The sequence below is a fragment of the Mastomys coucha genome, unplaced genomic scaffold, assembly GCF_008632895.1.
Source record: "Mastomys coucha isolate ucsf_1 unplaced genomic scaffold, UCSF_Mcou_1 pScaffold22, whole genome shotgun sequence".
Taxonomy (NCBI): Eukaryota; Metazoa; Chordata; class Mammalia; order Rodentia; family Muridae; genus Mastomys; species Mastomys coucha.
The window spans coordinates 168,528,381-168,555,237 of NW_022196905.1; the positions used below are offsets into that span (position 1 = coordinate 168,528,381).

The 26,857-nt window shown below is 44.3% G+C and overlaps 2 protein-coding genes across 12 annotated transcripts in view; both read left to right on the forward strand.

The window, feature by feature from the left end:
* Nucleotides 1–4,561, forward strand: part of Erlin2 (ER lipid raft associated 2) — an 18,838-nt gene extending 14,277 nt beyond the window's left edge. For all 8 annotated transcript variants that reach the window (XM_031339431.1, XM_031339429.1, XM_031339428.1 and 5 more), the window contains 2 exons: nucleotides 1,095–1,174; nucleotides 1,516–4,561. In XM_031339431.1, coding sequence (XP_031195291.1) covers nucleotides 1,095–1,174; nucleotides 1,516–1,716 — 281 coding nt within the window. In that variant the 3' untranslated portion in view covers nucleotides 1,717–4,561. The remainder of the gene's footprint in view (nucleotides 1–1,094; nucleotides 1,175–1,515) is intronic.
* A 3,645-nt stretch (nucleotides 4,562–8,206) lies between these two features.
* Plpbp (pyridoxal phosphate binding protein) lies at nucleotides 8,207–24,348 on the forward strand. 4 transcript variants are annotated; one of them, XM_031339437.1, is made up of 8 exons: nucleotides 8,207–8,395; nucleotides 10,590–10,697; nucleotides 10,776–10,811; nucleotides 11,295–11,370; nucleotides 18,996–19,130; nucleotides 20,837–20,979; nucleotides 21,972–22,070; nucleotides 22,998–24,348. In XM_031339437.1, exons 1-8 carry the CDS (start codon nucleotides 8,207–8,209, stop codon nucleotides 23,127–23,129), a joined length of 918 nt encoding a protein of 305 aa, XP_031195297.1. In that variant the 3' UTR covers nucleotides 23,130–24,348. The 4 variants fall into 4 exon arrangements, with proteins under 4 accessions (XP_031195297.1, XP_031195300.1, XP_031195298.1 ...); XM_031339439.1 differs by lacking the exon at nucleotides 8,207–8,395 and adding an exon at nucleotides 8,493–8,617; XM_031339438.1 differs by lacking the exon at nucleotides 10,776–10,811 and having other exon boundaries at nucleotides 8,245–8,395.
* Nucleotides 24,349–26,857: the final 2,509 nt, after the last annotated feature.

Here is a 26,857-nt window from a genome sequence, read left to right on the forward strand (position 1 = left end):
AAAAAAAAAAAAAAAAAAAAAAAAATAAACTTTTATAAAATGGATCATTTTACCTACCACCTTATTGGGATTACTGAGTTACATAGAAAAACTGTCTCAACCAGTTTTTACCAGCAACCGTCCAGTGAGATGGCTCAGCAGCAAAAGCACTCACTGCCAAGTCTGACAGCCCAAGTTTGACCATGGCAGGAAGAACAACCTGAGTTCCCTAAGTTGTCCTCTCACCTCCACACACGCGCCATGCTGTCTGTGCCCCAACCCCCCTCAGTAAATAAACAATGGAATAATGAAAAGGGTTTAGGTTTTTTTTTAATGGTGAAAAGGAAGCAAAAACAACCATAAGCCAGCATCACCAAATACTGTCCCTGAGTATTCTTGTGTGACTAGAGTGTGGCTGGCACATCCCTAGGCCATGGGGCTCAAAGCTGAGCTGGGCATCACCGCTGAGCCAGAGGGTACCACTGCCTGATGCGATGAAGCAGGTCTGAACCAAACAGCGTTCCTCTGGACCAGCGTACATACATGTAGAGTTAGCCAAATTAATCACTGTTGGAAACTTTGCGGAAATGAAGTTGGAAAGGGTCTTGAGCTATTTTATATTTGTGGTATTCAGTCTTAAGTAGGCCCATGACAGGCATGGCAGTACACATTTCCCAGCACTGGAAAGGCAGAGTCAGGGTGATGCCATATGCACAGTATACATTCATATACTATGAAACTGTAGTGAGGGTGTCCTTCTGTATTAAACTGAAACTTGCTACACTGTCACGAAGATCTCAGGTTACTTTTAGGGAAATGGTTTCTCTGTACTAACAGGAAGTCTGCGTAGTCCAATGCTAGCCTAGCTATAAGGTGGGACCATTTCAAAAACAAGACACACACAATAAACAATCTCTCCAAGGCCATGGAGACCAGAAAATGTCTTTGTTGGCTTTTTGGTTTCTGCAGTGCCAGGAATGGAACCTGGGCTTTATGTATGCTGGGCAAGTGCTGTCTATGCCACTGAGCTATAATGGCCAGCCCCCAGACAACAGGCTTCTGTGCCTTCCCATGGTTTTGTACTTGATCCAGCTCCTTGCACCCTTCACCCTTAGACGCTGCTTTTCTGGCCCGGGAGAAGGCAAAGGCTGATGCTGAGTGCTACACTGCTCTGAAGATCGCAGAAGCAAATAAGGTAAAGACCTGACCCACAGTCCTTTGAGGATTGTTTTTGCCTTTGCTGCTCGCTGCCCAGAGCCCTCACAACAGAACTGAGGACTCCTCTGCTGGGTGAGACAGGCACTTCTCTGTGTGGGAAGCTAATAATGGAAGCTTCACTTTGTGTTAAACATGGAAACTCTTGAAACTGTTGCTACTCTGTCATAATACCTTAGACTATTTTCTCTCAGGAAAAAAAAATGGTTTCTGGGTAGCAGGAAGGCCATGAGAAGTGGATATCTGCTTGGCAAATGCCCTCTAAGATGAAATTCCTCTCTGGTGCCCTCTCCCTGAGCTCTCTTCACTTTTCTATCACAGCTCAAGCTGACTCCAGAATACCTGCAGCTGATGAAGTACAAGGCCATTGCTTCCAACAGCAAGATTTACTTTGGCAAAGACATCCCCAACATGTTTATGGATTCTGCAGGCGGGCTGGGCAAGCAGTTTGAGGGGCTGAGTGACAAGCTGGGCTTTGGCCTAGAAGATGAGCCTGTAGAGGCAACCACAAAGGATAATTGAAGAAAAAAAAAAACCTGTATGTAACCTCTGATTGTGCAGCTTAGAGAGATCTTTATTTTTTAAGATGAGACAGAGTGCTCCTCCTTCCCACACTACCTTCCTTGACTCTTCGTTACTGTGGTTAAAACAAGGAAGAAATGGACACCAACTTACCCCTCTTCTGGGAAGGGAGAGCAGATGGAGACTTGTTTTTTGGGTTTATTTTTAATTCAGGTAAGTAAGTTGTGTGACTTCTGCTAAGGTGTATACACCATAGATTTGACCTCTGACCTGCGGACACCAACTTTGTCACTTTGAGGCCAGCTTAACTGGGGATACTGTCAGTATGAGGAGGGGGTGTGTGGTGCTGCCTCCTCATGAATTGATTTCCTTCATGGGAAAATGTACTCCGCAGTTCTTTCCCTTGCCTCTGATGTAGGCAATGTCTGCATGTGAGGCAAGTAACAGAAGGGGTGTTTGCTGTGGAGCATCAGCTGCAGAGAGCACTGGCCTGCTGGGCTTTTTGACTGTGAGTGCATTACTCTAGAGTTAAGCTGTCTTGAGCCCTTTTTAGGAAGAACTTGGTGCTAGGTTTTGCAAGGTTTTCTACACACTGTACTCTGCCCTAGTATTGCTGACTACATCTCACCGCAGCAGGGCTTGGTGACACCACACACTCCTTTTCAGTACTTTGACCTGATCTGTGATTTCATTTCTTCTTGAATAATCTGTTCATTAGTTCCACTCAGCATTAAAATGGGAACAAACAAGTGCTGCACTAGCTGATGCCGTAGCTCCTTACACCCACTAGCACCGCAGTGCTGTTTGGTAATTATGCATACACTTTTGAGACCAAACACCTTTATCATTACAGAGCTTCTTCACTGAAGAGCTCTTAACACTGTGGAGAAGGGCCCAGCCAGCAGACGTCCACGTAGTAGTGCCTATGGCCTATGCTGGGGGTTTGTCTGACACACTGATAAAGAGAGCTTTTAAATCCAGAGAGCAGGTAGCCACTTGAGAGTCAAGTCCAGAGCAGCACAATAGATGTAAGGCAGAGTTCATGCCCATGTCCTGTGGGCGCATTGAGTCCCCGTGTTTTGTTTTTCATTTCTCATTAGGAAAACAGTGAGTCACCCTAGGAAATTGAGAATGGGAAGACCAGATATGAAAGAAAGGTGGGGTGGGGCTCCACCATGGCCTGTGAGTGCACACAGAATACCCCTGTGGAAGGCAGCTCTGCAGTTAATCTACAGACATGGCAGTACCTGTGCAACCATGACTGGCTCTAGCTTAGGACTTGGCCTTGGTAGCTGGTCCCCTACCCCACCCTCCCCCCACACACAAAGCACCTACTGTTCTCTCTGAGGTGACTACTATAAATGATATTTTCTGGCATCACTTCCCACCTCAGTTTTGGTTTTATAAGTCAGGCCAGTTTGCTCCTAAGTGGCACCAGGTTTGTCAGGTATTTGGAAGCATTCATTCGGCCCCAAAAGAAGCAGAGTTCATTGTGCTTACTTCAGATGTTCCCTTCTCTGTCCTGACTCCTCAGACTGAGATTTCTCAGGCCACTGACCCTGGCCACACTGTCAAAACTACAAAATTTTCCTGGAAAAGACATTTCAATATGCTGGAAAACTCTTGCAGATGTGTTTTTTTTCCCCCAAGACCAACTCATCTTCCTCCCATTTGTTGCTGCTAATCACTTGTGGAGTGCAGCATGCAGCATCCTCTGTTCTATAAGAACCTCAGAAAACACTACTTGAGTGGAGTCAGTGCAGCAGTAAGGGCACCCCGCCACACAGCACCCTCCTAGCCCGAGAGGCTCAGCTCATCCCTCCTGCTGCAACTGCTGCTTCCCGGCCCTTTAATGGCACTTCTTTAAAAGACATAAATGTCCCCGTGTCATAGCATTAAAATCATGGAACTCAGATGTCTTTTTAGCATGGGATACCTAGCCCATCTGTCTTTGTGACCTTGTGTTTGTAATACTATACAATCTGATTGTAAAGCATTTGAATTCTAAACATATAAAATGTGATAAGCCTGCAGTTTTGTAGGCAGTGAAGTCATGGCTGCTATTTTTAAGTAGAACTTCTATCAAAATAAGCAACTTTGTAAAATTCAATTTTTGTAGGACTTTCCCAAGGCACAGCCACCTTGGTAGAATGCTTCTCACTCACTAAATGTTGCGGAAGCAATTCATATTCTATATAGGTTTTAAATTACTTTTCAGCATATGGTTTGAATGTTTGTAAGGAAGCCTAAGTTTAATAATTTTTACATAGCTAAAAATAGGTGTGGAGGACTCAGTGTGGAGTCCTCCACACTGAGGAGGGAACCATGGAATGAGGCCAAGGAATGAAGTGCTCTGAAAGGGGGGGGGGGGGTTTCAGAAACCATCTGTGGGGCCGTGTATCATGTGACAGTGAGATAGCTGTGCTCACTGACCTGGGCTGTGCTCAGCTGGACTTGGATAAAGTGTACCTGGACAATAGCTACTCTGTCTGTGAACTTTACCTACTTTGTTGTCTTCAGTGGAGTTCTAGCCACTGTTTGTTTCCTTATAAAAACTGTAATGGGCAATCATGTATTTGTACTTCCATTCCTTTTTATCTCTACTTCTGTGTAAACTGGTGATTGAATAGTTAAAGCAATTTTTTTCAGTGTGCCCCAAGGGCATTATTAGCCTTTATAACTGAGAAATGATTGTTATATTAATTATTCCATAAATGGTACTACCAGATAAATTACCCTGGGTTAATAGCTCCAGGATTTGTTTCAGACAACACAAAAAGTCTCATGTGAATATACGTATATTTTGGATTTATTTTCAGTCTTGCTAAATAAAATGTTTTGTCTTTACTTTTTTGATTAAACTAAAATTTACCAGTAGATACTAGGGCAGGTGATAGAAATCAAACTTCCTTCTTATGCTTTTCCTAAAAATATATCCAGGTGAAATATATTCTTACAAGCATGGTAGTACATGCCTTTAGCTCCAGCACTCAAGTAGAAGGATCTGCTTGAGCCCAGCCTGGTCTGCATAATGAGACCATGTCAAAACCAAACAATTAACACATTGCTGCATTTCTCCAAGAGATAAAGGCATTCCCAGTTGACCCAAAACTCATGTGGTATCAGCTTAAGTAGATCACTCCCAGACTGGCTGTGCCCAACTGCCTAACCTAGTGTCTCTAGATAAATGTTAATGTCAGTTAACCACAACTATATATCATCCTGAAGATTCCACAAACCCTACTTTTATAGAAGAATTTGCACTTTCTCTGAAATTTTCATTTATCTGGGTATTTTCTTTTAAATAAGTTTGGAATTTTTGTGGGGTTTATTTGTTTGTTTGTTTTTTGAGACAGGGTTTCTTTGTGTAGCCCTGGCTGTCCTGGAAGCCTCTGTAGACCAGGCTGGCCTTGAACTCAGAAATCTGCCTGCCTCTGCCTCCCAAGTGCTGGGATTAAAGGCGTGTGCCACCACCTCCGGGCTTGTTTTTGTTTTTTGATATATACAGTATAGAGTGTTTTGCCTGCATGTATATCTGCAGACACATGCATACCTGGCGCCCATGGAGGCCAGAAGAGGGCATTGGATTTCCTGGACGGGGCGGTTGTGAGCTGTCCTGTGCTTGCTGGAATCAAGCAGGGTCCCTCTGAAGAACAGAACAGCCAGTGCTCTTAACCCCTGAGCCATCTCTCCAGCACACACACCCCCGCCCCACCATATTTTTCTTCTTTTTTTTTTGGTTGGTGTTTCTTTGAGACAGGGTTCTCTGTGTAGCCCTGGCTATCCTGGAACTCACTCTGTAGACCAAGACTGGCCTTGAACTCAGAAATCTGCCCACCTCTGCCTCCCAAGTGCTGGGATCAAAGGCGTGTGCCACCACTGTCCAGCTTCCCACCATATTTTTCATTGTTTTATGTTTTTCTTACACTGTTCTTTATTTCTTTTTGAAAATGGTTCTTTTACAATTTGCACTTTGACCATAACACTCCCCACATTATCATCTTAATCCCTTAACCTCCCATCAAACTTTTCTTCCCATCAAGTCCCCTTCCTACTTAAAAAAAAAAAAAAAAAGTTCAGAGTTTATTTAATGAATTATGTTGTTTTTCTCTATTATTTATCTATTCACTTTATATTCTAGTATCAGCCCCTTCTCTCTTCCTAGTCCCCCCCACACACATACATAGCTCCTTCCCCCATTCTTTCTCCCCCCCTTATGAAAAGGGGGCAGCCTCCCCTAGGTCTTGCCCCCTCTAACACATCATCCTGTCCTCCTAAATTTTTTGTTTTGTTTTGTTTCGAGACAGGGTTTCTCTGTATAGCCCTGGCTGTCCTGGAACTCTACTCTGTAGACCAGGCTGGCCTTGAACTCAGAAATCCACCTGGCGCTGCCTCCCAAATGCTGGGATTAAAGGCATATGCCACCACCACTCCCCACCCCACCCCGGCTTCCCCTACATTTTTTAATTAGGGTTGCTTGCATAAGCCTGAGCTGGGAGTTACTTGGGCAAGGGCAACTTAATAGTAGCAACACCACTGAGAAATATGGCTCCCCCTCCTCCAGCAACCACAACTGTCCCACAATCCCCCGAGACTGGTGGGGCCTCAGTAGCTCCTTCCTCATTCGTGGTGGAATGTTGATGGCCCCAGTCCTGGACAGGTGACCGCTGTTGCTGTTGGGAATGGGCACAAGAGCTGTGACATGCCTAGAAGATGGCAGCATTTCACACTACCCCCTATCCTCTGGCTCTTATATTTTTTTCTTCCTCCTCTTCCAAGATGTTCTTTGAACCTTGAAGGTGGTAATACAGATGTTCTGTTAGGGTTCAGTAGTCACTTATTTTGGACACTTTGACCAGTTGTGACTCTGTTAATCATTACCCATTATAAGAAAAACAGCTTCGTTAACCAAGGCTGAAGTTAGCACTAATCTATGGGTATAAATATTTAGAAGGCAATTTGATGCCATGGCCAGTTGGCAAAACAGTAGTAGTAGGTTCTGTGTGTGTGTCTGTGTATACATTCTAGTGCATGCACATATGCTCAAGCGCCCTGGCATTCATGTGGAGATCAGAGGACAATCTGTTGGAGCCTGCTCCCTCCTGCCATATGACTTTCAAGGATCCAACTCAGATTATCATTCTTAACAGCAAGTGCCTCTGACCCCTGAACCATCTTATCACCTTCAGTTTTTTTGAAGCAGCATGTCTCTTCGACTTCACGTCCATCCCAGCCTTCATGAGTCTTTTTAACTTGACCCACTTATTCCTTACTACTGACTAGTTCTTTCCAACTGCAGCCCCACCGCAAGCTTCTCATTGGACTCACTCTGTAATAGGCTTCTAGTTCCTTTGTTCTTTGCTTTTTTTTTCACTGTGGTGACAGCAGTATATCAAGAGGCATTTGCCTTCAATATCATTACTCCTAAAGTCTAGGATGGAGAGATAGCACTTATTGCTTACAGAGGTTCGGAACCCAGCACCCACCTATCCACTCATCAGTTCCAGGGGGTCTTATGCCCTCCTCTGACCTCTGTGGGCAGTTCATACACAGACTTGCATTCAAGGGAAACGCCCACACAACAAAAATGTAAAAATATTTAAAAGGGGGGGGGGCTGGAGAGATGGAGCAGTGGTTAAAGTGCACCTGCTGCTCTTGCAAGGCACCAGGAATACCCAGCACAAAGGATGGCTTGCAACCATCTCTAACTCCAGGTCCAGGAGATCCAAAACACTCTTCAGGCCATAGTACCACAGGCACGATGGTGCACATACATCCATGAGGACAAAACACGTCAACACACATAAATCTTTAAAAAAAAAAAAAATAATGGCCGGGCGGTGGTGGCACACACCTTCAGTCCCAGCACTTGGGGAGTTCAAGGCCACCCTGGTCTACAGAGTGAGTTCCAGGAAAGCAAGGACACACAGAGCCCTGTCTAGAAAAAAAAAAAAAAGTTAAAAATGGTAAGGAAAGGGGAAGGGAGGAGGAGGAGAGAAGAGAGGAAAGGAGGAAAGAAAAAGGAAAGGAAAGGAAAGGAAAGGAAAGGAAAGGAAAGGAAAGGAAAAAGGAAAGGAAAAGAAAAGAAGGAAAGGAAAGGAAAGGAAAGGAAAGGAAAGGAAAGGAAAAAGGAAAGGAAAGGAAAGAAGAAAGGAAAAGAAAAGAAGGAAAGGAAAGAAGAAAGGAAAGGAAAGGAAAGAAGAAAGGAAAGAAGGAAAGGAAAAGAAAAGAAGGAAAGGAAAGGAAAAAGGAAAGGAAAGGAAAGGAAAGGAAAGGAAAGGAAAGGAAAGGAAAGGAAAGGAAAGGAAAGGAAAGGAAAGGAAAGGAAAGAAACGGATGAATGAAAGTTACTTTAATGTCTTGGTTTTTATCGGCCCGCCCAGCCCTCGAACTCTCTAGTCACTCACACTTTCAGCCCGGGAAACCTCCACCCTCCCCAAGATGGCGCCCGCCTGGGCCGCCCACCTCCGTTGTGGGGGGAGGTGGCTGGATGCTGAGCGGTGATTGGGCCGCTCAGGGAGGGGGCGGGACCGGAAGGTGGTCTCCCCGGGTCGCGGGTCCTCTGGGCATCCTCTGGGGAATGTTGAGAGGTGGCAGCATGACGGCGGAGCTGGGAGTCGGGTTCGCGCTGCGGGCCGTGAACGAGCGAGTCCAGCAGAGTGTGGCGCGGCGGCCGCGGGTGAGGACCGGCCGTAGGGGACTGGGGCGGGCTGAAAGGGGGACACCTACGTGGGACCGGGTGTCACGGTGACGCAGGAGGGGCTCCTGGAGGGGCGGGGGCTGCAGGAGGGCCTTGAGGATCGGGACTTCCTAGAGGTCGGCCTGATTGGAGAAAGGTGCCCACTTAGGGAAAGTGACTCGTCTCCAGGCGCCTCGCCATTCGCCATTGCCCGTCACCAAGGTACCTGAGCCCTGAATCCACCCGCGATCACGTGCGTTGCGGGGGCCGGGAGCCGTGGTCTAGGTGCGAGTGAACTTGACAAGGTTTTACCTCCACAGAGCAGGCGGGAGCTGTCAGGTGCCCAGTCACAAGCATTTGCTATTTTCGTATGGTTTTTTTTTTTTTTTTTTTTTTTTTTTTTTTTTTTTTTTTTTGTCTCCTATTGGACTTATAGACCGGAGCCAGTATCCGCTTTTCTCCGTGCAAATTAAGCTACGTTTCCTGAAGTGGGACAGAAAAAAAAAATCAAAGACCTTTCCTTTCTGATCTAGTGTTTATGATCTCAAATTTCAAAATGATGCCTGAAAACCAAAGGCTGAATTACATAGTCTTCTTTCTCTTAACGGATGGTCTGGGCATTACCTTAAGTCCAGTTAACTACTCTAGCCCTTGGGTTCCTCATAGCTGAAGAAAATGAGGTGGGCCTGGGAAGTTCCTACCACCTTCCTGGTACCAGTGTTCTGTTTCTTCAAAGAAAAATCTCGGGACTTCCCTAATGCAGCCTCTCCAGGAATTAGGCCTGTTTTACCAATTTGTCTCTGGAAGCCTCCAGTTCATCAACATACTAGGAATTAGACACACTCCAGGAGACAGAGATGTCACAGTCCCTCAGAAGGAAGCTATCGAAGACCACGTGGTAATTGACGTGACTTCTCCAAGTCCTTGAGAATACTGTGGTTCTGGGAAGGTCTCACAAATGGTGGGGTACAGCTATGTAAGGATCTGGCTGCGGCGGAAAGCAGGAAAAGCCTGCATCTTACGGAACTGATGTGAGAAGACTTTGGATGAATCTAATCCTGAATACAGAATTGTTTGTGTCTTGTGTGGAGCTCTGCTCTCTATTGGTTGAGTCATAGACTGAACAATGCATTGTACACTCTTATCTCAATTGAGCCTCTTCCAGGGTGAATGGAAGCATTATTAATAATTATATCAGGACCAAGTTGAGTTTCTAAACTGTTTACATTCTGGTGTCAGACGCCAGAAGAGACCTCCCAGCTAAACAAGATGTTGCCTTCCCTTCATGAAAGGAGCTGTTGCGTTTTTGTTTCACATTTGTTTGTATGGGGTTTTTTTTTGGTGCTAAGGATACAACTCAGAGCCTCACAAATGCTAAGCAGACCTTATGCCACTGTTACTGTAGCCTCAATAAAGACATTTGTGTGTGTTATATTTATGTATGTACAAGTGCATGTGTGTATGTGTTATATGCATGTATGTACAAGTGCATGTATATGTGTGTTATATGCATGTATTTACAAGTGCATGTGGCTATTATGTGCATGTATGAACAAGTACATGTGTATATGTGTTATATGCATGTATGTACAAGTGCATGTATGTTATATGCATGTATGTACATGTGTATGTGCATGCGATATATTCATATGTGCAAGTGTACATGCCATGAATGCAGGTGGAGAAGCCAGAGGTTAATGTAGGCATCTTTCTCTTATCACCCTCCACTTTATGTTTTGACACCTGCAAACCCTTAAACCTCCAGTGCTGGTTTCCATAAGAGTTGTCTAGAACATTCCAAAGAAAATCAGCAGGCAGGATTGCAGCTCCATGGTGGAGCTTGCCTGGTGTGGTCAGACCCCAGGGCTCTATATTCAGTACCAAAAGAACAAAAGAAAGGGGAAAATGGATCTTATTAGTACCAAGCTGAGATCTATGCCCATCTACTTTACAAGGAGTATCATTTTGTCGTGGTTGGTCGGTTGGTTTGTGAGACAGGGTCTCTCTGTGTAGCCCTGGCTGTCCCGAACTCACTCTGTTGACCATGCTGGCCTTGAACTCAGTGATCCACCTGTCTCTGCCTCCCGAGTGCTGGGATTAACGGTGTGTGCTACCACCGCCTGGCTCTACAACATGTATCTTATTGGGACAAAATTTCACACATTCACTCACGTGGCTCTTTCTCTCTTGGCAGGATCTCCCAGCCATCCAACCCCGGCTCGTAGCAGTCAGCAAAACAAAACCTGCAGACATGGTGATTGAGGCCTACAGCCACGGCCAGCGCACTTTTGGAGAGAACTATGTAAGATTCCTCTTAGAGAGAACCACTGGGAGAGTTGTGACTAGCAGGCTTCTGACTCGTTCTGTCCTTGCTCTTTAGGTTCAGGAACTACTAGAAAAAGCATCAAACCCTAAGGTATGTAGACTTAAGAAGTATGGATTTTGTTTGGAAGTCTTAGCTCTCAGCCGAAAGTGACATCCATGTTAATGGGCTAGGGATAGAAGCCATCCATATTTCCATTGCACCCTAAATAATTCTCAACTTCTGTCGTTATTCAGACATTAATTTTCTCTTGGGTTGTTAGTGAATAGTGATTTTTAGGAGAACCCTTGGAGATTTGAAAGCATAAACCAAAGGCTATGGGATGCGACTCAGTGGTAGAGGGCCTTGAAAAACATTGTCTTTAATGGATCACTTCTGAAAAATACAGTGACTTGATAGGAATGAGGAAGGGCAACTGCGTCAGGCTCAGTGACTCTTGAGTGTCCTGTGTCTCAGTGGGAAACTGGCTGAAGAGAGAGGTGGCAGTTTATCACTCCCACGAGAGCCCAGGAGCGAAGGGCATCAGAGCTGACAGATCCTCCATGAGATCTGTACCAATGCTTCCCTTCTTTTCAGGTTCTGTCTTCCTGTCCTGAGATCAAATGGCACTTCATCGGTCATTTACAGAAACAAAACGTCAACAAACTGATGGGTAAGACAAAACACTCAACACAAAGACAGGCCTTCCCTGTGACTGTACGACTTACACACCTTCTAAGTAAGCGGCTTTGAGAGCACCCCCAGCTCACCATTTGTGCTTCGGGATTTCTTTTTTCTTTTTTTTTTTTTTTTTCCTTTTTCGAGACAGGGTTTCTCTGTGTAGCCCTGGCTGTCCTGGAACTCACTCTGTAGACCAGGCTGGCCTCGAACTCAGAAATCTTCCTGCCTCTGCCTCCCAAGTAATAGGATTAAAGGCGTGCGCCACCACTGCCTGGCTTTTTTATTATTTAAAAGCATTTTATACCTCAAACATTTTAATAATATTGAGTATTTTGAGAATCAAATAATACATAAAAAGTTTGTTCAACTTTTATATTCATATCCTTTCATACCCTAAAAATACCATTAATGAATATTTCATACTATCCATAACTGAGGATCCTATATCGAATGTTGAATACTAAATTGTTGCAAAACATACAAAATATTCTTTGGGAGTTAAGCATAGTTAAAGAGCATAAAATATTAAAAATTAATCATTAAGAAATATATTCAAAAACCCTTATATGATACCACCTGACATAGTAAGAGAGTATATATATATATATATGTGTGTGTGTGTGTGTGTGTGTGTGTGTACATTATTTAACAATCAGCTTACTTAAAAAAGGTTATCAGTGTTTCTAGGAGAGAAATTATTTTATCAGTAAGTATATTTTAAAAATTTCAAGATATCAAAAACTCTTTGAAGAAAATGCTAGTTTCAAGCACAGTGAGATGTTTGTAGAACATGATTTTAATAATTTCAACTGTTAATATTTAACAAACAGAATAATTGTTTTAAGATATATTTCACTGTTATGCCTCTCTTTTCATTTCTGATTTTATTAATTTGGATTCTGTTTCTGTGCTCTCTGGTTAGTCTAGCTAAAGGTTTAGCTATCTTGTTGATTTTCTCAAAGAACCAGCTCCTGGTTTTGTTGATTCTTTGTATAGTTCTTTTTGTTTCTATTTGGTTGATTTCATCCCTGAGTTTGACTGTTTCCTGCCATCTACTCCTCTTTCGTGTGTTTGCATCTTTTTGTCCCGCTTTCAGGTGTGTTGTCAAGCTATTAGTGTAAGCTCTCTTCATTTTCTTTTTGGAGGCACTGAGAGCTATGAGTTTTCCTTTTAGCACTACTTTCATTGTGTCCCATGAGTTTTGGTATGATGTGTCCTTATTTTCATTAAATTCTAAAATCCGCTGGGCAGTGGTGGCTCATGCCTTTAATCCCAGCATTTGGGAGGCAGAGGCAGGTAGATTTCTGAGTTTGAGGCCAGCCTGGTCTACAAAGTGAGTTCCAGGTCAGCCGGGGCTATATAGGGAAACCCTGTCTCGAAAAACCAAAAAAAAAAAAAAAAAATTCTAAGAAGCCTTTAATTTCTTTTCTTTATTTCTTCCTTGACCAAGTTATCATTGAATAGAGAGTATTGTTTAGCTTCCATGTGTATATGTGCTTTCCCTTGTTTTGTTGGTATTTAGGACCAGCTTTAGTCTGTGGTGATCTGATAGGATGCATGGGATTACTTCAATCTTGTATCCGTTGAGGCCTGTTTTGTGACCAATTATATGGTCAGCTTTAGAGAAGGTGCTAAGAAGAAGGTATATTCTTTTGCTGTTGAATGAAATGTTCTATAAATATCTGTTAAATCCATCTGTTTCATAACTTCTGTTAGTTTCACTGTGTCTCTGTTTAGTTTGTGTTTCCATGATCTGTCCATTGCTGAGAGTGGGGTGTTAAAGTCGCCCACTGTTATTGTGTGGGGTGTGATGTGTGCTTTGAGCTTTAGTAAAGTTTCTTTTATGAATGTGAGTGCCCTTGCATTTGGAGCATAGAGGTTCAGAATTGAGAGTTCATTTTGGTAGATTTTTCCGTTGACCAGTATGAAGTGTCTTTCCTTATCTTTTTTGATAACTTTTGGTTGAAAGTTGATTTTACTCGATATTAGAATGGCTACTCCAGCTTGTTTCTTGGGACCATTTACTTGGAGAATTGTTTTCCAACCTTCTACTCTGAGGTAGTGTCTGTCTTTGTCACTGAGGTGGGTTTGTGAGGTTGCCGGAGGGACCCCCACACTCAAATCCCAGGAGCGACAACCCCACAGACCACCAAGACACAGACTTGATGCAATCTGCAAGAGGCTTTTTATTCCAGCTAGCTGCGGCGAGACTCATATCCCTCGCAGGGGTAGAGGAGTCTGGCCCCGAGCAGGGTCTTAGACAGCTTTTTATTTCTGTTCAGTTGCTGAGGCAAAAGGGAAGACTGGGGTAAGGGGAAGGTACGGGGTGGTTTCTGATTGGTGCTGGCTCGTGTTAGGGTCCAGGGCAACTACCTGGCAATTGTTTTGGGCCAGGTTGTTTCTGGGTTCTCGGGTCAGGTCGTCTTGGTTCCCTTGTTTCTGGGTTCTTGAGAACTGGCCTCCCACTGAGTCTAACCAATGGCTAAATTCCCACAGTACAGCTTGAAAACTTAATTTTAATCTCTCAGGTTTCCTGTATGCAGCAAAATGCTGGGTCCTGTTTATATATCCAGTCTGTTAGTCTATGTCTTTTGGGGAGAATTAAGTCCATTGATGTTATTTAAGGTAAAGTGACTGTTGCTTCCTGTTATTTTCGTTGTTAGAGGTGGAATCATGTTTGTGTGACTATCTTCTTTTGTGTTTGTTGAAAAATTACTTTCTTGTTTTCTAGGGTGTAGTTTCCCTCCTTGTGTTGGTGTTTTCCATCTATTATCCTTTGTAAGGCTGGATTTGTGGAAAGATATTGTTTAAACTTGGTTTTGTCATGGAATATCTTGGTTTCTCCATTATGGTAATTGAGGGGTTTTTTTGCTGGGTATAGTAGCCTGGGCATTTGTGTTCTCTTAGGGTCTGTATGACATCTGCCCAGGATCTTCTGTCTTTTACAGTCTCTGGTGAGAAGTCTGGTGTAACTCTGATAGGCCTGCTTTTATATGTTACTTGTCCTTTTTCCTTTACTGCTTTTAATATTCTTTCTTTGTTTAGTGCATTTACTGTTTTGATTATTATGTGATGGGAGGAATTTCTTTTCTGGTCCAGTCTATTTGGAGTTCTGTAGGCTTCTTGTATGCTCATGCGCATACAATAATTTTGTATAATTTTGTATAATAATTTTGTAAAAATTTTATACAAAATTTTTGTATAATTTTGTTGAAGATATTTACTGGTCCATTACCTTGGGAGTCTTCACTCTCTCCTATACCTATTATCCTTAGGTTTGGTCTTCTCATAGCGTCCTGGATTTCCTGGATGTTTTGGGTTAGGAGCTTTTTGCTTTTTCTTTGACTGTTGTGTCAATGTTTTCTAAGGTGTCTTCTGCCCCTGAGATTCTCTCTTCTATCTCTTGTATTCTGTTGGTGATGCTTGCATCTATTACTCCTGATCCTAGGTTTTCTAACTCCAGGGTTGTCTCCTTTTGTGATTTCTTTATTGTTTCTATTTCTATTTTTAGATCTTGGATGGTTTTGTTCATTTCCTTCACCTGTTTGATTGTGTTTCCCTGTAATTCTTTAAGGGATTTTTGGGTTTCCCCTTTAAAGGCTTCTACCTGTTTACCTGTGTTCTCCTATATTTCTTTAAGGGAGTTATTTATGTCCTTGAAGTCCTATATCATTGTCATGAGAAGTGATTTTTAGATCCAAATCTTTTCCAGTGTGATAGTCTATCCAGGACTTGTTATGGTGGGAGAATTGGGTTCTGATGATGCCAAGTAACCTTGGTGTCTTTTTCTTTTTTTGAGGGGGGTGGGTAGGGGGACTTTCAAGACAGGGTTTCTCTGTGTATCCCTGGCTGTCCTAGAACTCAGTCTGTAGACCAGATTGGCCTTGAACTCAGAAATCTACCTGCCTCTTCCTCCCAAGTGCTGGGATTAAAGGTGTGTGCCACCACTGCCCAGGAGTAACCTTGGTTTCTGTTGTTGCTTATGTTCTTACGCTTGCCTCCCACCATCTGATGATCTCTATTGCTATCTGCCCTTGCTATATCTGACTGGGGCCTGTCTTTCCCGTGATCCTGGTTGTGTCAGAATTCCTTAGAGTTCAGCTGTCTTCTGTGATCCTGAGATCCTGGGTGTGTCAGAGCTCCTGAGAGTCAAGCTGCCTCTGGGACCCTGAGATCCTGGTGTGACCAAGCTCCTGGGATTCTGGGCGTATTGGAGCGCCTGGGAGTGTAGCTTCCTCTGGGTGTTGTGGGACTGGCTGCGGAGTTCACACCCAAGGTCTGCTCAGAACACCAACTCAGACTGGAAGGAAGCCATGCCACTGGTCGGTGGAGTTCCTGAGTACCTGGGTCCCTCTGGTCCCTCAGGATTTCTTCAAATAAAACATAGTGAAATAAAAGAATGAAGTGCAAGGATTGGATGGAGGGTGTGGCTCAGCAGCAGAGTGCTTGCCCAGCATTTACAAGGCCCTAGCTCAGTCCCCAGCACCATAAAAATAATTACTAATTACAGAAAGATTTAGCCATGTGGCATGAGGGTCTCAAGTAACCACACTTACTTCTCTCAAAGTATCAAAATTTAAGAAACCTGTATGGGTATTTCGGTGGGGAGAAAGGAATAGGGAGAGGCAAATTGTGTATATAGAGGTCAGCAGCAGAAGAGTTGGGTCTCTCTTTTCATTCTGTGGGTCCCAGAGATTGAACTCGGGTGTCAGGCTTGGCGGCAGGCACCTTTACACACTGAACTAGCTTGCCTCTCCGGTATTTATTTTTCTTAACAGTTTATCAGGGTAAATTGAGAAAAGCATATCCAGCTACAATAAAGTACACAGACTGAAAGTGTCTGACTTGATCAGTTTTGACAGAGGATTATAACTGTGAACTGGTACAATAATTAAAATAGCGGGCAACCATCCTGCCATCTTGTCCCCAAAGGCTCCTTCCTGTCATCTTGCTCAAGTGTTCCTTGTCTGTGCTGCTGCTGTCATTTCCATAGTTCGGATTTTGTGTAAATGGAGGACCAAAAGCAAAAGTCTTCCTTCTTTCCACCCTGGCCCAGCGTTGAACTTTATCGCGTTATGCGGTCCTTCCATCTTCCTATCCGTGCTATCCCACTGTAATAAAATATCACAGTGTTTCCATTCACACTGACCAACATTTAGGTTACTTCTAGTTTAGGGGTATTACAAATAAGCTGCTATGCAGACGTAGTGGCACAAGCCAGAATTCCTAGCACCCAGGGTTAATAAATAAGTGTAATAAAAAATAAAACAAAAATTCAGTCCATTCTTTTTTTCATCCCTATCCTCTCCTCTCCAGTTACTTGTTTTCCTATTACAGAGTTCTCTGCTTGCTTGTTTTCATTTCTTCTCTGGGCCTGATGACGCATGACTCTAATCCCAGCACTCTGGAGACAAGGGTGGTCAGATCTCTAATAATCCACTAATCTACACAGAGTTTCAGGCCAGCTACATAGACTCTGTCTCAATAAAATAAAAATACAGGGATTGGAGAGATGCCTCTGAGGGGAGAGCAGTCTCTAGGTTTGGCTACCCAGAGTGTACATGTCAGCTCACAATTGTTTCTAACTGGAACTTCAGGGATCCAAGAGCCTCTTTGGCCTCCTTAGGCACAAATGTCGTGTACAGACCTACAGGTAAAATATCCACAGGCATAAAATTAAATTAAACATTTTTAAATAAAATTGAAAAAAAAAACTTAAGTAAATAAAAATTTCTCCTGTGATTCATTTTGAATGTTTTATTTGTTGAGACAGGATCTGGCTAAGAGGGATAAGATGGCCTTGAGCTCACCACCCTCCTGTCCTCTCCCTAAGTGCTGGGACTACAGGCATGTGCCACCACGATCAACTTAGATTGTTTAATTAGTTGTTTAAATATAATAGCCATGTCTTGTAAAGTTTAAGCATGTAATATCTATATCTTGACCCTGATGCTCAAGATGTTTCAAATTTTGGATGTTCAATTTTTGTACTATAAATTCTAAGGCCACCACACACAAAAAATGATACAACAAGGAGTTATGGCTAATGAGTGCATAGGATGGTGTAGTTGTTATAGAATTGGTCCCATGGGCAGGGAAACAGAAAGAACACTAAGGCTTGAGAAGCTAAGCAACTTGTCCAAGATCAAGCACTAAAAGGTATCCAGGCTACCCCCAGCAGGAGAATTCTCCGCACTGCTCTCCCATGATCACAGCAAGTGTTTGGCCTGGGATCCTTGTTTGCTTTTTGTTGCTGTAATAAAGACAATGACCAAAAGCAACTTGGGAAGAAAGAGCTTCTCTGGCTTATACTTCCATATCACTGTCCATCAATGAGGGAAGCCACGGCAGGAATCCGGAGGCAGGAACTAAAGCAGATACCATGGAGAAATGTCACTTATTGGCATGCTCCTCGTGGCTTACTCAGCCTACTGTCTTATACAACCCAGAACACTTGCTCGGGGATGGCATAACTCACAGTGAGCTGTGCCTTCCTACACCAATCATTCATCAAACGGCACAGACTTTTGCCTATAGGCAACATGCCTGACAGTTTTGTTTGAGTTTCATACATAAATTTGTCTTGCTCAGTTCTAGCTATTTCTATATCCCTATAAATAATTCTTCTGCTACTTTGTTCTGGAACATAGTTTACATTTTTATTGGAACAATTTGATCCTTTTAGGGTCTTGGGTTTTTGGTTGGTTGGTTTATCGTGACAGGATTTCTCTGTGGTCCCTGGAACTCTCCTTAGACCAGGCTGACCTTGAACTCGGAGATCTGCCTCTGCCTCCCAGTGCTGGAATTGAAGGTGTACCGCCACTTTAGGGCTTGTTCTTACTATCAGTTTGTATAACCAGGCCAGAGCTGAGTTTAGACTTAATTATTTACACTACCAAGGCATAGCCTTCCTGTACAGTCTCGTTCTCCATCCCAACAAGGCTCTACATGCAGTCTTCATCACGGAAGAGGAAAAAAGAAAGGCCGGAGGGGTGGGAGGCAGGGAAGGAGTTAGCCAACTGCCGGGAAGATTTCTGCGCTCGCTACAGTAAGCTGGTGGGGTTGTGTCATGGTCCTTTACCAAGAGTCAAGAGTGCCAAGAGTCATACTTCATCTTCACTGAAGGTAGCTTTGATGACCTCACTGACGGAGCATCCAGTGTGAGCTATTCCGGTGTCCTTGTCCAATAAGATGAACCATCCCAGAAAGTGTAAGAACATACTATCTTTCCAGGCTAGCATTGTGGCTTCTGCATAACTCTGTCCTTTGTCACTTGACCTGTTTCACTCAGTTTGAACTGAGACATAATTGGATCGGGCCTGCTTCAGAATCTCAAGTTCCAACTTTCCAAATCGCCTCCATACTTATGCAGCCTGATTGTGGTGCCTTCGTGTCTCCCTTATCAATTTTGGCTGGTGCGATGGGGGGCTTGTCTGCCCTCAAGAACTTCATATCCAGCAAATTCCGGTGCTTGTCTTCTTGGCCAGTCATAAGATTTAACTGTCATTTTCTTTTCCTGGAATACTTCTCCCTCTACCAGATCAAAGGTTTGCTGCATGTCTCCTCTGGCAGTGTGGGGAAAACAAAGACGCCTCCCTTCCCTCTTTCTCTTCACAGCCGTCCCCAACCTCTCAATGCTGGAAACCATAGACTCCGTGAAGCTGGCAGACAAGGTGAACAGCTCCTGGCAGAAGAAAGGCTCTACTGAACGACTGAAGGTCATGGTCCAGATTAACACCAGTGGAGAGGACAGTAAGTGACTAGGCCTGACCGTGGATGCTTGCTCTCTTAGATGGCTGAGGCTCGGGTAGAGTGCGTGTAAGCATCTGATGAGGAGATTGTGGGGAGAAGCTCCAGGCTTCTGGTGAGTTGCTTCGTCAGGATTTACCAGTGTGATGATCCAATATAATTCTTTAATATATTACACGTGTTAGGTGTTGATTTTGAAGAATTATAACTTCGATGCCTGGAAATTCCCTCCTGGAAGAGTTTGAGAATTGTATGTGTCATACTTCTTAGAAAATTACTCAGTGCTCCAGTGGGCAAGAATAGAGGAAAGCTGCTGCTGAACACCATGAGTGAGTGACCATCTCATGAAGCCTGGCTTAGCAGTGTGGCCATGAATTACAGAGGAGCATGGCTTTGACTTCAGACGGATGTCTGCTTGAGCTCCACCACTTTCTAGCATTGGAACTTTGAGTCAGTCACCTAACCTCTCTGAGCCTGAGTTTCCTTCTGTGGCAGTGGCATCGAGGGAGTGCCCATTGTTAAAGGGGTGTGGTGAGGATTCTATACAGTGGTACAGAATCCTGGATTTCTCACTTGCTCGCTCTTTGTTAAGAGTGAATGCCAGGCATTTGCTTAGAGCCATCTTCTAGGCACTCACACGAAGCAGATCTTGGCATGAAGGAGCTCAGTATAGACATCTGTTTTCCAGATGTGCCCTGAAGTCAGGTTGCCTGGGTTCAAATCTCAGGTGCACATTTCTAGTCCATAACCTTAGGAAAAAACTTAGCCCTCTGAAGACTGGTGCTGGTAAGAATGCTTAGAGATACTGTATGAAATGGAAAGTCATAGGGCTGGCACAGTGGTCAGTAGGCTAACAGTTATCATAATTATAATAATGACTATGGCCACATTGCATATAAGTAGATACAAAATTTACTCTAGAGTGTCTTTCATTTCTTGACAATTACCCATGATTTGCCTTGATTAAATAACAGTAAAGGTTCCTCCCTAATCCATTTAATAAGTATGGGCAAAGGCAAAGCAATATTAATAGCCTTTAAAATGTATAACAAATAATCATTTGCTATAGTTCATCTAACCATTCTTAACTAGTAAGTTAAACTTTGCAGTTATACAATCTCAACTTAATTATGTGTATATGACTTATTTTTACAGCTCTATTAATAGAAAAAAGTTCTGAGATTCATATAGGACTTTGGTAGTGTGACCCTCCCTAGTGTCCCAAGGCGTGTATGTATTGGTGTCTTTTCTATTTCTGAGTTAAACACCACGAGCAAGGCAACTCACAGAAGGAAAGGTCTGTGTGTTTGTGGTCCCAGAGGATAAGAGTCCGTGGCAGGGGAGCATGGCAGCCTCACATCTTGAACCACACACATGGAGCAGTGGGAGGACTGGGAATGACATATGACTTTGAAACGTCACAGCTGGCACCCATGATGTACTTCCGGCAAGGCAGCATCTCCTAGACATCCAAACAGTGCCAGAAACTGGGGACAAAGCATCCAAGCATAGGAGCCATGGAACCCAAGTGGAGAGGACCAGGCATGAGGGACCTTACATACATAGTCACTCCTTAGGACCAGGGAAAGTTACTTCATTTGGTTGTCGTCTGAGAGTCACCTCTGTTGTAAGGAAGGGATGACAAGGGAGCCTCCTTCTGGCTAGTTAAGATGTGTTGGCATATACATCTTCTGTTTCTTTTCGTGAAGGTAAACACGGCCTGCTGCCTTCGGAGACCATAGCCGTCGTGGAACATGTAAAGGCCAGTTGTCCCAGCCTGGAGTTCGTAGGTCTCATGACCATAGGAAGCTTTGGGCATGATCTAAGTCAAGGACCAAACCCAGACTTCCAGGTACTGAGGTTGGGGTGATGTTCTTATGCCAAGGAAGGCATCATGGGGCTGTGGGTTCAGCTCACAGTAGGGTGTGTCTAGCATGGGTAGCGCCCATGCTTGATCCAGCGCTGTGCAGGGCTAGCCATGAGGTACATCAGGGACCTCTCAGAACACAGCCAGTTAGGTGCGATATTACAGTCTCTTCTGAACTGTTCTCATAAGGAAAAGGGAGACTAGGCTCCCAGCACCCACACACCTTCCTTAGCCCAGTGTTCACTTGGCTAATGCTGTTTTCAGAGCAGACTTTTTCTGCCTTTCCAGTGACTGGCAGTTACATCTTTACTGTTGTTGGGTTTGTCTTCTTTTTAGAATGTTGTTGGATTTTCTTCCCCCTGCTTGGGGTGGAACCCAGGGTCTGGAGTGTACTATCAAAGCATTCTGCCCCTGAGCCACACCCCCTGGCCCTGGTAGTTTTCCTGAAAGTTGAAGATGTTGGAAAAACCTTTAGTTACTTATAGTAACTTCTGGTAATCATTATACACCTCAGAATTATGAGTAACAGTCATCAGAAACCTTTTGGTCTGGTAGTGTTCATTCTGGAGGGTTTTGTTTTTCTCCTGTTTTGTTTTGATTTAGTTCGGCTTGGCTTGCTTTGTTTTAGAGACAACTTCCTTCATGGTGTATCCCAGGCTGGCCGTGAACTCGGCATCTTCCTGCCTATTCCCAAGTATTACAGGCCAGCACTACTGTGCCCTATAGATCTAGCCACCTTTTGACATCATTGGAAACAACAAGAATAAAATGGTGCCAGGCAGTGGTGGCACGTGCCTTTAATCCCAGCACTTGGGAGGCAGAGGCAAGCGGATCTCTGAGTTCGAGGCCAGCCTGGTCTACAGAGTGAGTTCCAGGACAGCCAGGGCTACACAGAGAAACCCTGTCTGGAAAAACAAACAAAAGAACAACAACAAAAAATAATAATAATAAAATGGTACCACTTGTGTTTTGGGCAGAGATTGCTGTCCCTGCGGCGAGAGCTTTGTGAGAAGCTGGGCATTCCTGTGGAGCAGGTGGAGCTTAGCATGGGCATGTCTATGGACTTCCAGCATGCTGTAAGTGTCCCTGCCGATGCCTCACCCGGTAACAACAGTCGCAGGAGCTTGGCTGCTCTGGCACTCTTCCCTCCCCACACTGCTCCTTTGTTTGAAGTGAAATTTACAGGAATTACAACCGAGTTCTTAAAACTCAGTGTAATCCACTACATGTAATCTAGGAAAGGGCTGGGGTATAACTTAGGATCTAATGAATGTGTTAACCCTGGGTTTGGTTTCATGGCACCAAAAAAGAAATTTTAACCTGGTTTTTAAAGGCATTTCAAACATAGGTCCTAGGGCATTATCTATGCAACAGTAAGTATAAACTGAACTAAAGTACTGTGTTAGCAACTTGCATGCATTAATTTCCAAGGTAGGAAATAGCAGCTGGGTGCCCTGGTACGCTCCTGTAGTCCCAGCACTTGGGAAACAATCCAGAGGATCGCTGTGACTTTCAAGTCACCCTGTACTACACAAGTTCATGCAAGCAAGGCTTGCCTTGAAATAAATAATAACAGTTCTAAAAATCAAAGTACAAAATTGCATTTTTGGAATATTGTATATATTAAAACAGTGTAAATGTTCTAAAAAATGGAGCTTACTTTATGACAGATAACTACAGGTTTTTTCCATTTGGCCAGCCTCAATACTTTGGTCATGAGCTTTTTGCTATGCTGTGCTGCCCCTACATGTCCACCATCCCTTGTCCCTATAACCCTAAATGCAGTTGAACTCCCCAAGCACTGTGCAAGCTGAGATCATTACCTTTCTCTCAGTGACTGCCAGAAAAGGTGGCCCTGCTCTGGCCCAGGACACCAGAGCTCCCAGCCATCTTCAACCACAGCTTGGTTGTTCCTTACACAGCCTCTGGGTGGCTGGAAAGACTCAGCAGCAGCCACAGCACAGTGCCTGACACTCTCCTCCATGCTTGCTTCTTCCCCACAGATTGAAGTAGGATCTACAAATGTCCGGATAGGAAGCACTATTTTTGGAGAGCGGGATTACTCAAAGAAGCCTGCCCTAGACAAGACCACTACAGACCTGAAGGCCTCAGTGCCACTGGTGCAAGGACAGTGAGGCCAGGACAGCTCCGAGGATCAACCATGCACCAGCCTAGTTCATTTTGGTGTCCGCATGTCCCCAGTCACACTCTTCCGTGGCCTCTGTAGAGTGCCGAGGATGTAGAGTGCCGAGGATTACATGGTTGATGGAAACCACCTGTGCTTAGCTCCGGCTATAGGACGCTCCCTTCAAGCAGTGGCCTCGGCTTGGATTTGAAGAGTTGCAAGACTTCAGAACTGACACCAGCTTAGGAGCTGGGACCTGAGTTTGGAACGCTGCCCAGAAATACCCAACCCGCCACGAATGCCTGTCCCCGGGTGTCTTTTGGGTTGCTGGTGTCTATAATCAAGAAAATCAGAGGGATTCCCATTTTCCATCTCACTCTAATAGAACACCCTGCTGTTCCTACAAGTCACCATTACTCTGCAATGAGGTGATTTCTGCTCCCAGTTTCCATCCTGGGCAGTAGATGTCTCCAGTCACAGCTCCTCTGCGGCACTAACCTGAAATTCCAGGGTAACTTGTAAATAGCTCTTGGGCCTTTTTGAAAAAGAGGGACTTGGAGCTTACTCCTCAAGGACCACAGTGATGGGAAGTGGATGACAGGATTTCTTCACCATCATAATCCTGTCCTAGTTTTTAGCAAGGACTACCCCCACGTGGAGAGGAAGGCCTCTAGTTCAGGTGCATGGCTTCAGCAAGGCCTCATTTGTTTTCCTCTTCTGGGGATGTATCTCTCAGGCAAACTTAGAGCTATCCCCAGGACACACACTGTAAGCCAGAATGCTGCAGCTCCTGTATGTTCACAGTGCCGTAAGAGCTCCAAAAAGGAAGAAACAGGTGGGCATAGCAGCACCTAGTCATAACTCCGGTGTTTGTGGGATGCAGCCAGGAAGATAGGAGTTCAAGCATAGACAAAGACTAAATGAGACTCTTCTTTATCTAAAAATAATAATAAACCAGAAAGCACAATTCTGCAGTAATCGCACCAGAACGTGTGGGCTGCTTATTTCCTGACAGCTTTGCCTCTTGTTTACTCCAGCCCTCATCCTTCATTTAACAGATAACTTCAGAGCCTGCTGCCGCTGAATGTAGTTTCCAAACTTAAACCACCATGATTCTTGTTCTGTCTCAGTCAAAGCTAGTGCGGTGTTTCAGTTTGTTAAATACAAATGTGAGCTTGAATTATACCATCTGTGCCAACTATAAAGCCATTAAAGATTTATTTTTATGATCTGGTGTAATGAGTGAATTGACACAGGGGGTGTTGGAGCTGACAGGAAGCATCTTGTCTGACATCATGCCTGGCTCTAGAGAGGCCCATCTTTGCATCAAAGATGCCACCAAAACCGCACCATTATATACAAGAAGGGTTCTAAACTTCATGAGTGAGAATGTGTCTTCATAGAGCTTTGTGACATGCCTGTAAGTACAATACACAGGAGGTGGCAAGTTCGAGACCAGCCAGGGCTACATAGCCAGTTTCATGCCACCTGGCTTGTATATTGAGGCCCTGTCTCAAAAAAAAAAAAAAAAAAAAAAAAAAAAAGAAAGAAAGAAAGAAAATGTAAATGAAGTGTTAGTTGGCTTGTTTGTCAGGAATTGGAAAGGTGCCTGCTTCCTGTCATATGAAACTCTCTTGATTGCCTCTAGATGGCGACATTGGCTGGCCTGAGGAACAGGCAAACTTGAATGAACATTGGCTAACCTGAAAAGCACACACATTTGGCTCCTCTGTCAGCAGTTTCTCCTAGTAGGGCCTATTCAGTCTTACTTTCTTTATGAGTAGAAGTGGGGAGCATAGAGGACATGTTTCCGCGGTGACACATGGACTCACAGACTCAGGTGCATTTGTCAGTGCTGACGTGATTAAGGGGTCTGAGGGCAAGTCTGGAAGCTTTGGGAAAAGTGCAATGGTTAAGGAATAAAAGTTCTCCCTGGCTTGTGCCTGGGGATTAAGAACGCAGCAGAGGAGAAGCCAGGGGAGAACTTTGGTCCAGATGAAGGAAGGAAGCCAGACTGTCCATGATGGGATGGCTCTCTTGAGAAAACTCAGCCAGGCTGTGAGACTGTCTTTTGTTTCATGTGAGACAGCTGCTTGGGTAACTCCCAGGTTTTAATAGCAGCAATGACAGCATCCGGGCAAGTTTAAAGTCAGACCCACCCAGCCTGCCATGCAGAATTAACTACTACTCCCTGACAGCCTGTGCCCTGGTGTGTGTGTGTGTGTGTGTGTGTGTGTGTGTGTGTGTGTGTGTGTGTATACACGCATGGGCAGGAATGTGTGCACCCCCTGTATTAAAGTTCTGTAAGGAACAACAGATAAGATGAACACAGACACACACACACACACATATGGGATTTACTAGAATAGCTTACAGGCTGTAGTCCAAATAGTCCAACAGTAGACAGATAGGCCAAGAATCCAGTAGTTGTTCATTCCACAAGACTGAATGTCTCTTCAGCACAGGTGCTGGGATCCCAGGGAGACCCTAGAGAGCTACCAGTGTTCATTCCACATTGGAGTTCCACAGGGAAGAAGGCTGTAACACCAGCAAAGGAGTGGCTCAGAAGAGGTGATCTGCCCGAGAGTGGAGCAAGCAGACAGAAAGCACAAGCTGCCTTCTTCCAAGTCCTTTTATGTGGGTCACCACCAGGAGGTGCGGCCCAGACTTAGGGTGGGTCTTCTGACCTCAAAAGATCCAAACTTAAGTGGATCTTCCCACTTCAAATATTCAACCAAGAAAAATCCCTCACAGGTGTGCCCAGCTGCTTGGGTTTTAGCTACTTCCAAATGTTGTCAAGTTGACAACCAAGATGAGCCATCACATATCCTGAATCGAGCATCAAGTTTGAGAGGCTCAGGAGGCCCCTGGTAAGAGACCATACACACAGACACACACCTACACCCTGGTGATGGAAGCCAGGCCCTCATGCACTCTGGGAAGTACAATACCACAAAGCTGGACCCTGGCCTTTACCACAGTCCTTTTTTCTTTTTTTTTTTTTTTTTTTTTTTTTTTTTTTTTTTTTTTTTTTTGGTTTTTTTTTGGTTTTTTTGAGACAGGGTTTCTCTGTGTAGCCCTGGCTGTCCTGGAACTCACTCTGTAGACCATGCTGGCCTCGAATTCAGAAATCCACCTGCCTCTGCCTCCCAAGTTCTGGGATTAAAGGCGTGTGCCACCACTGCCCGGCTACCACACTCCTTAATTTTTTACATGCATTAATTATGTGCAATAACTGGCTTCATTATGATGTTGCATGCATGTAATTTAAGGATGAAACCCTTATCTGTCCTCATTCTAGCCCACTTTAGCACCCACATAACTGACATGGAGACCTAATAGATTTATTAACAAGCTGCAAGCCTAAACTGGGTAGGTTCTGAGCTATTCTAACCCAACTAGGATGTTAACCCCCAGATAAATGCCCTGTTACTTGCCATCTGGTCTTGCCCTGACTCGCTCTGCTCCATGTGTGTCCTCATGGCAAAACCCTTGGCTGCTTGCTCAGCACCACTCCCCCTGGACACTGTCTTACTGCCACCTCTCCACATGGTGTCTATCTTCTCCCCTGGCTGGGATCAGAAGTCCAGCCTTCCAATGTCCTCTGCCCAGCCACAGGCTGATTGACTCTTTATTAACCAGTCAGAGATAACACTGCCGCAGGATAACCATGACAATCCTAGAGGCTGTGCTGTTACCAGATCAATCGATAACCATGACAATCCTAGAGGCTGAACA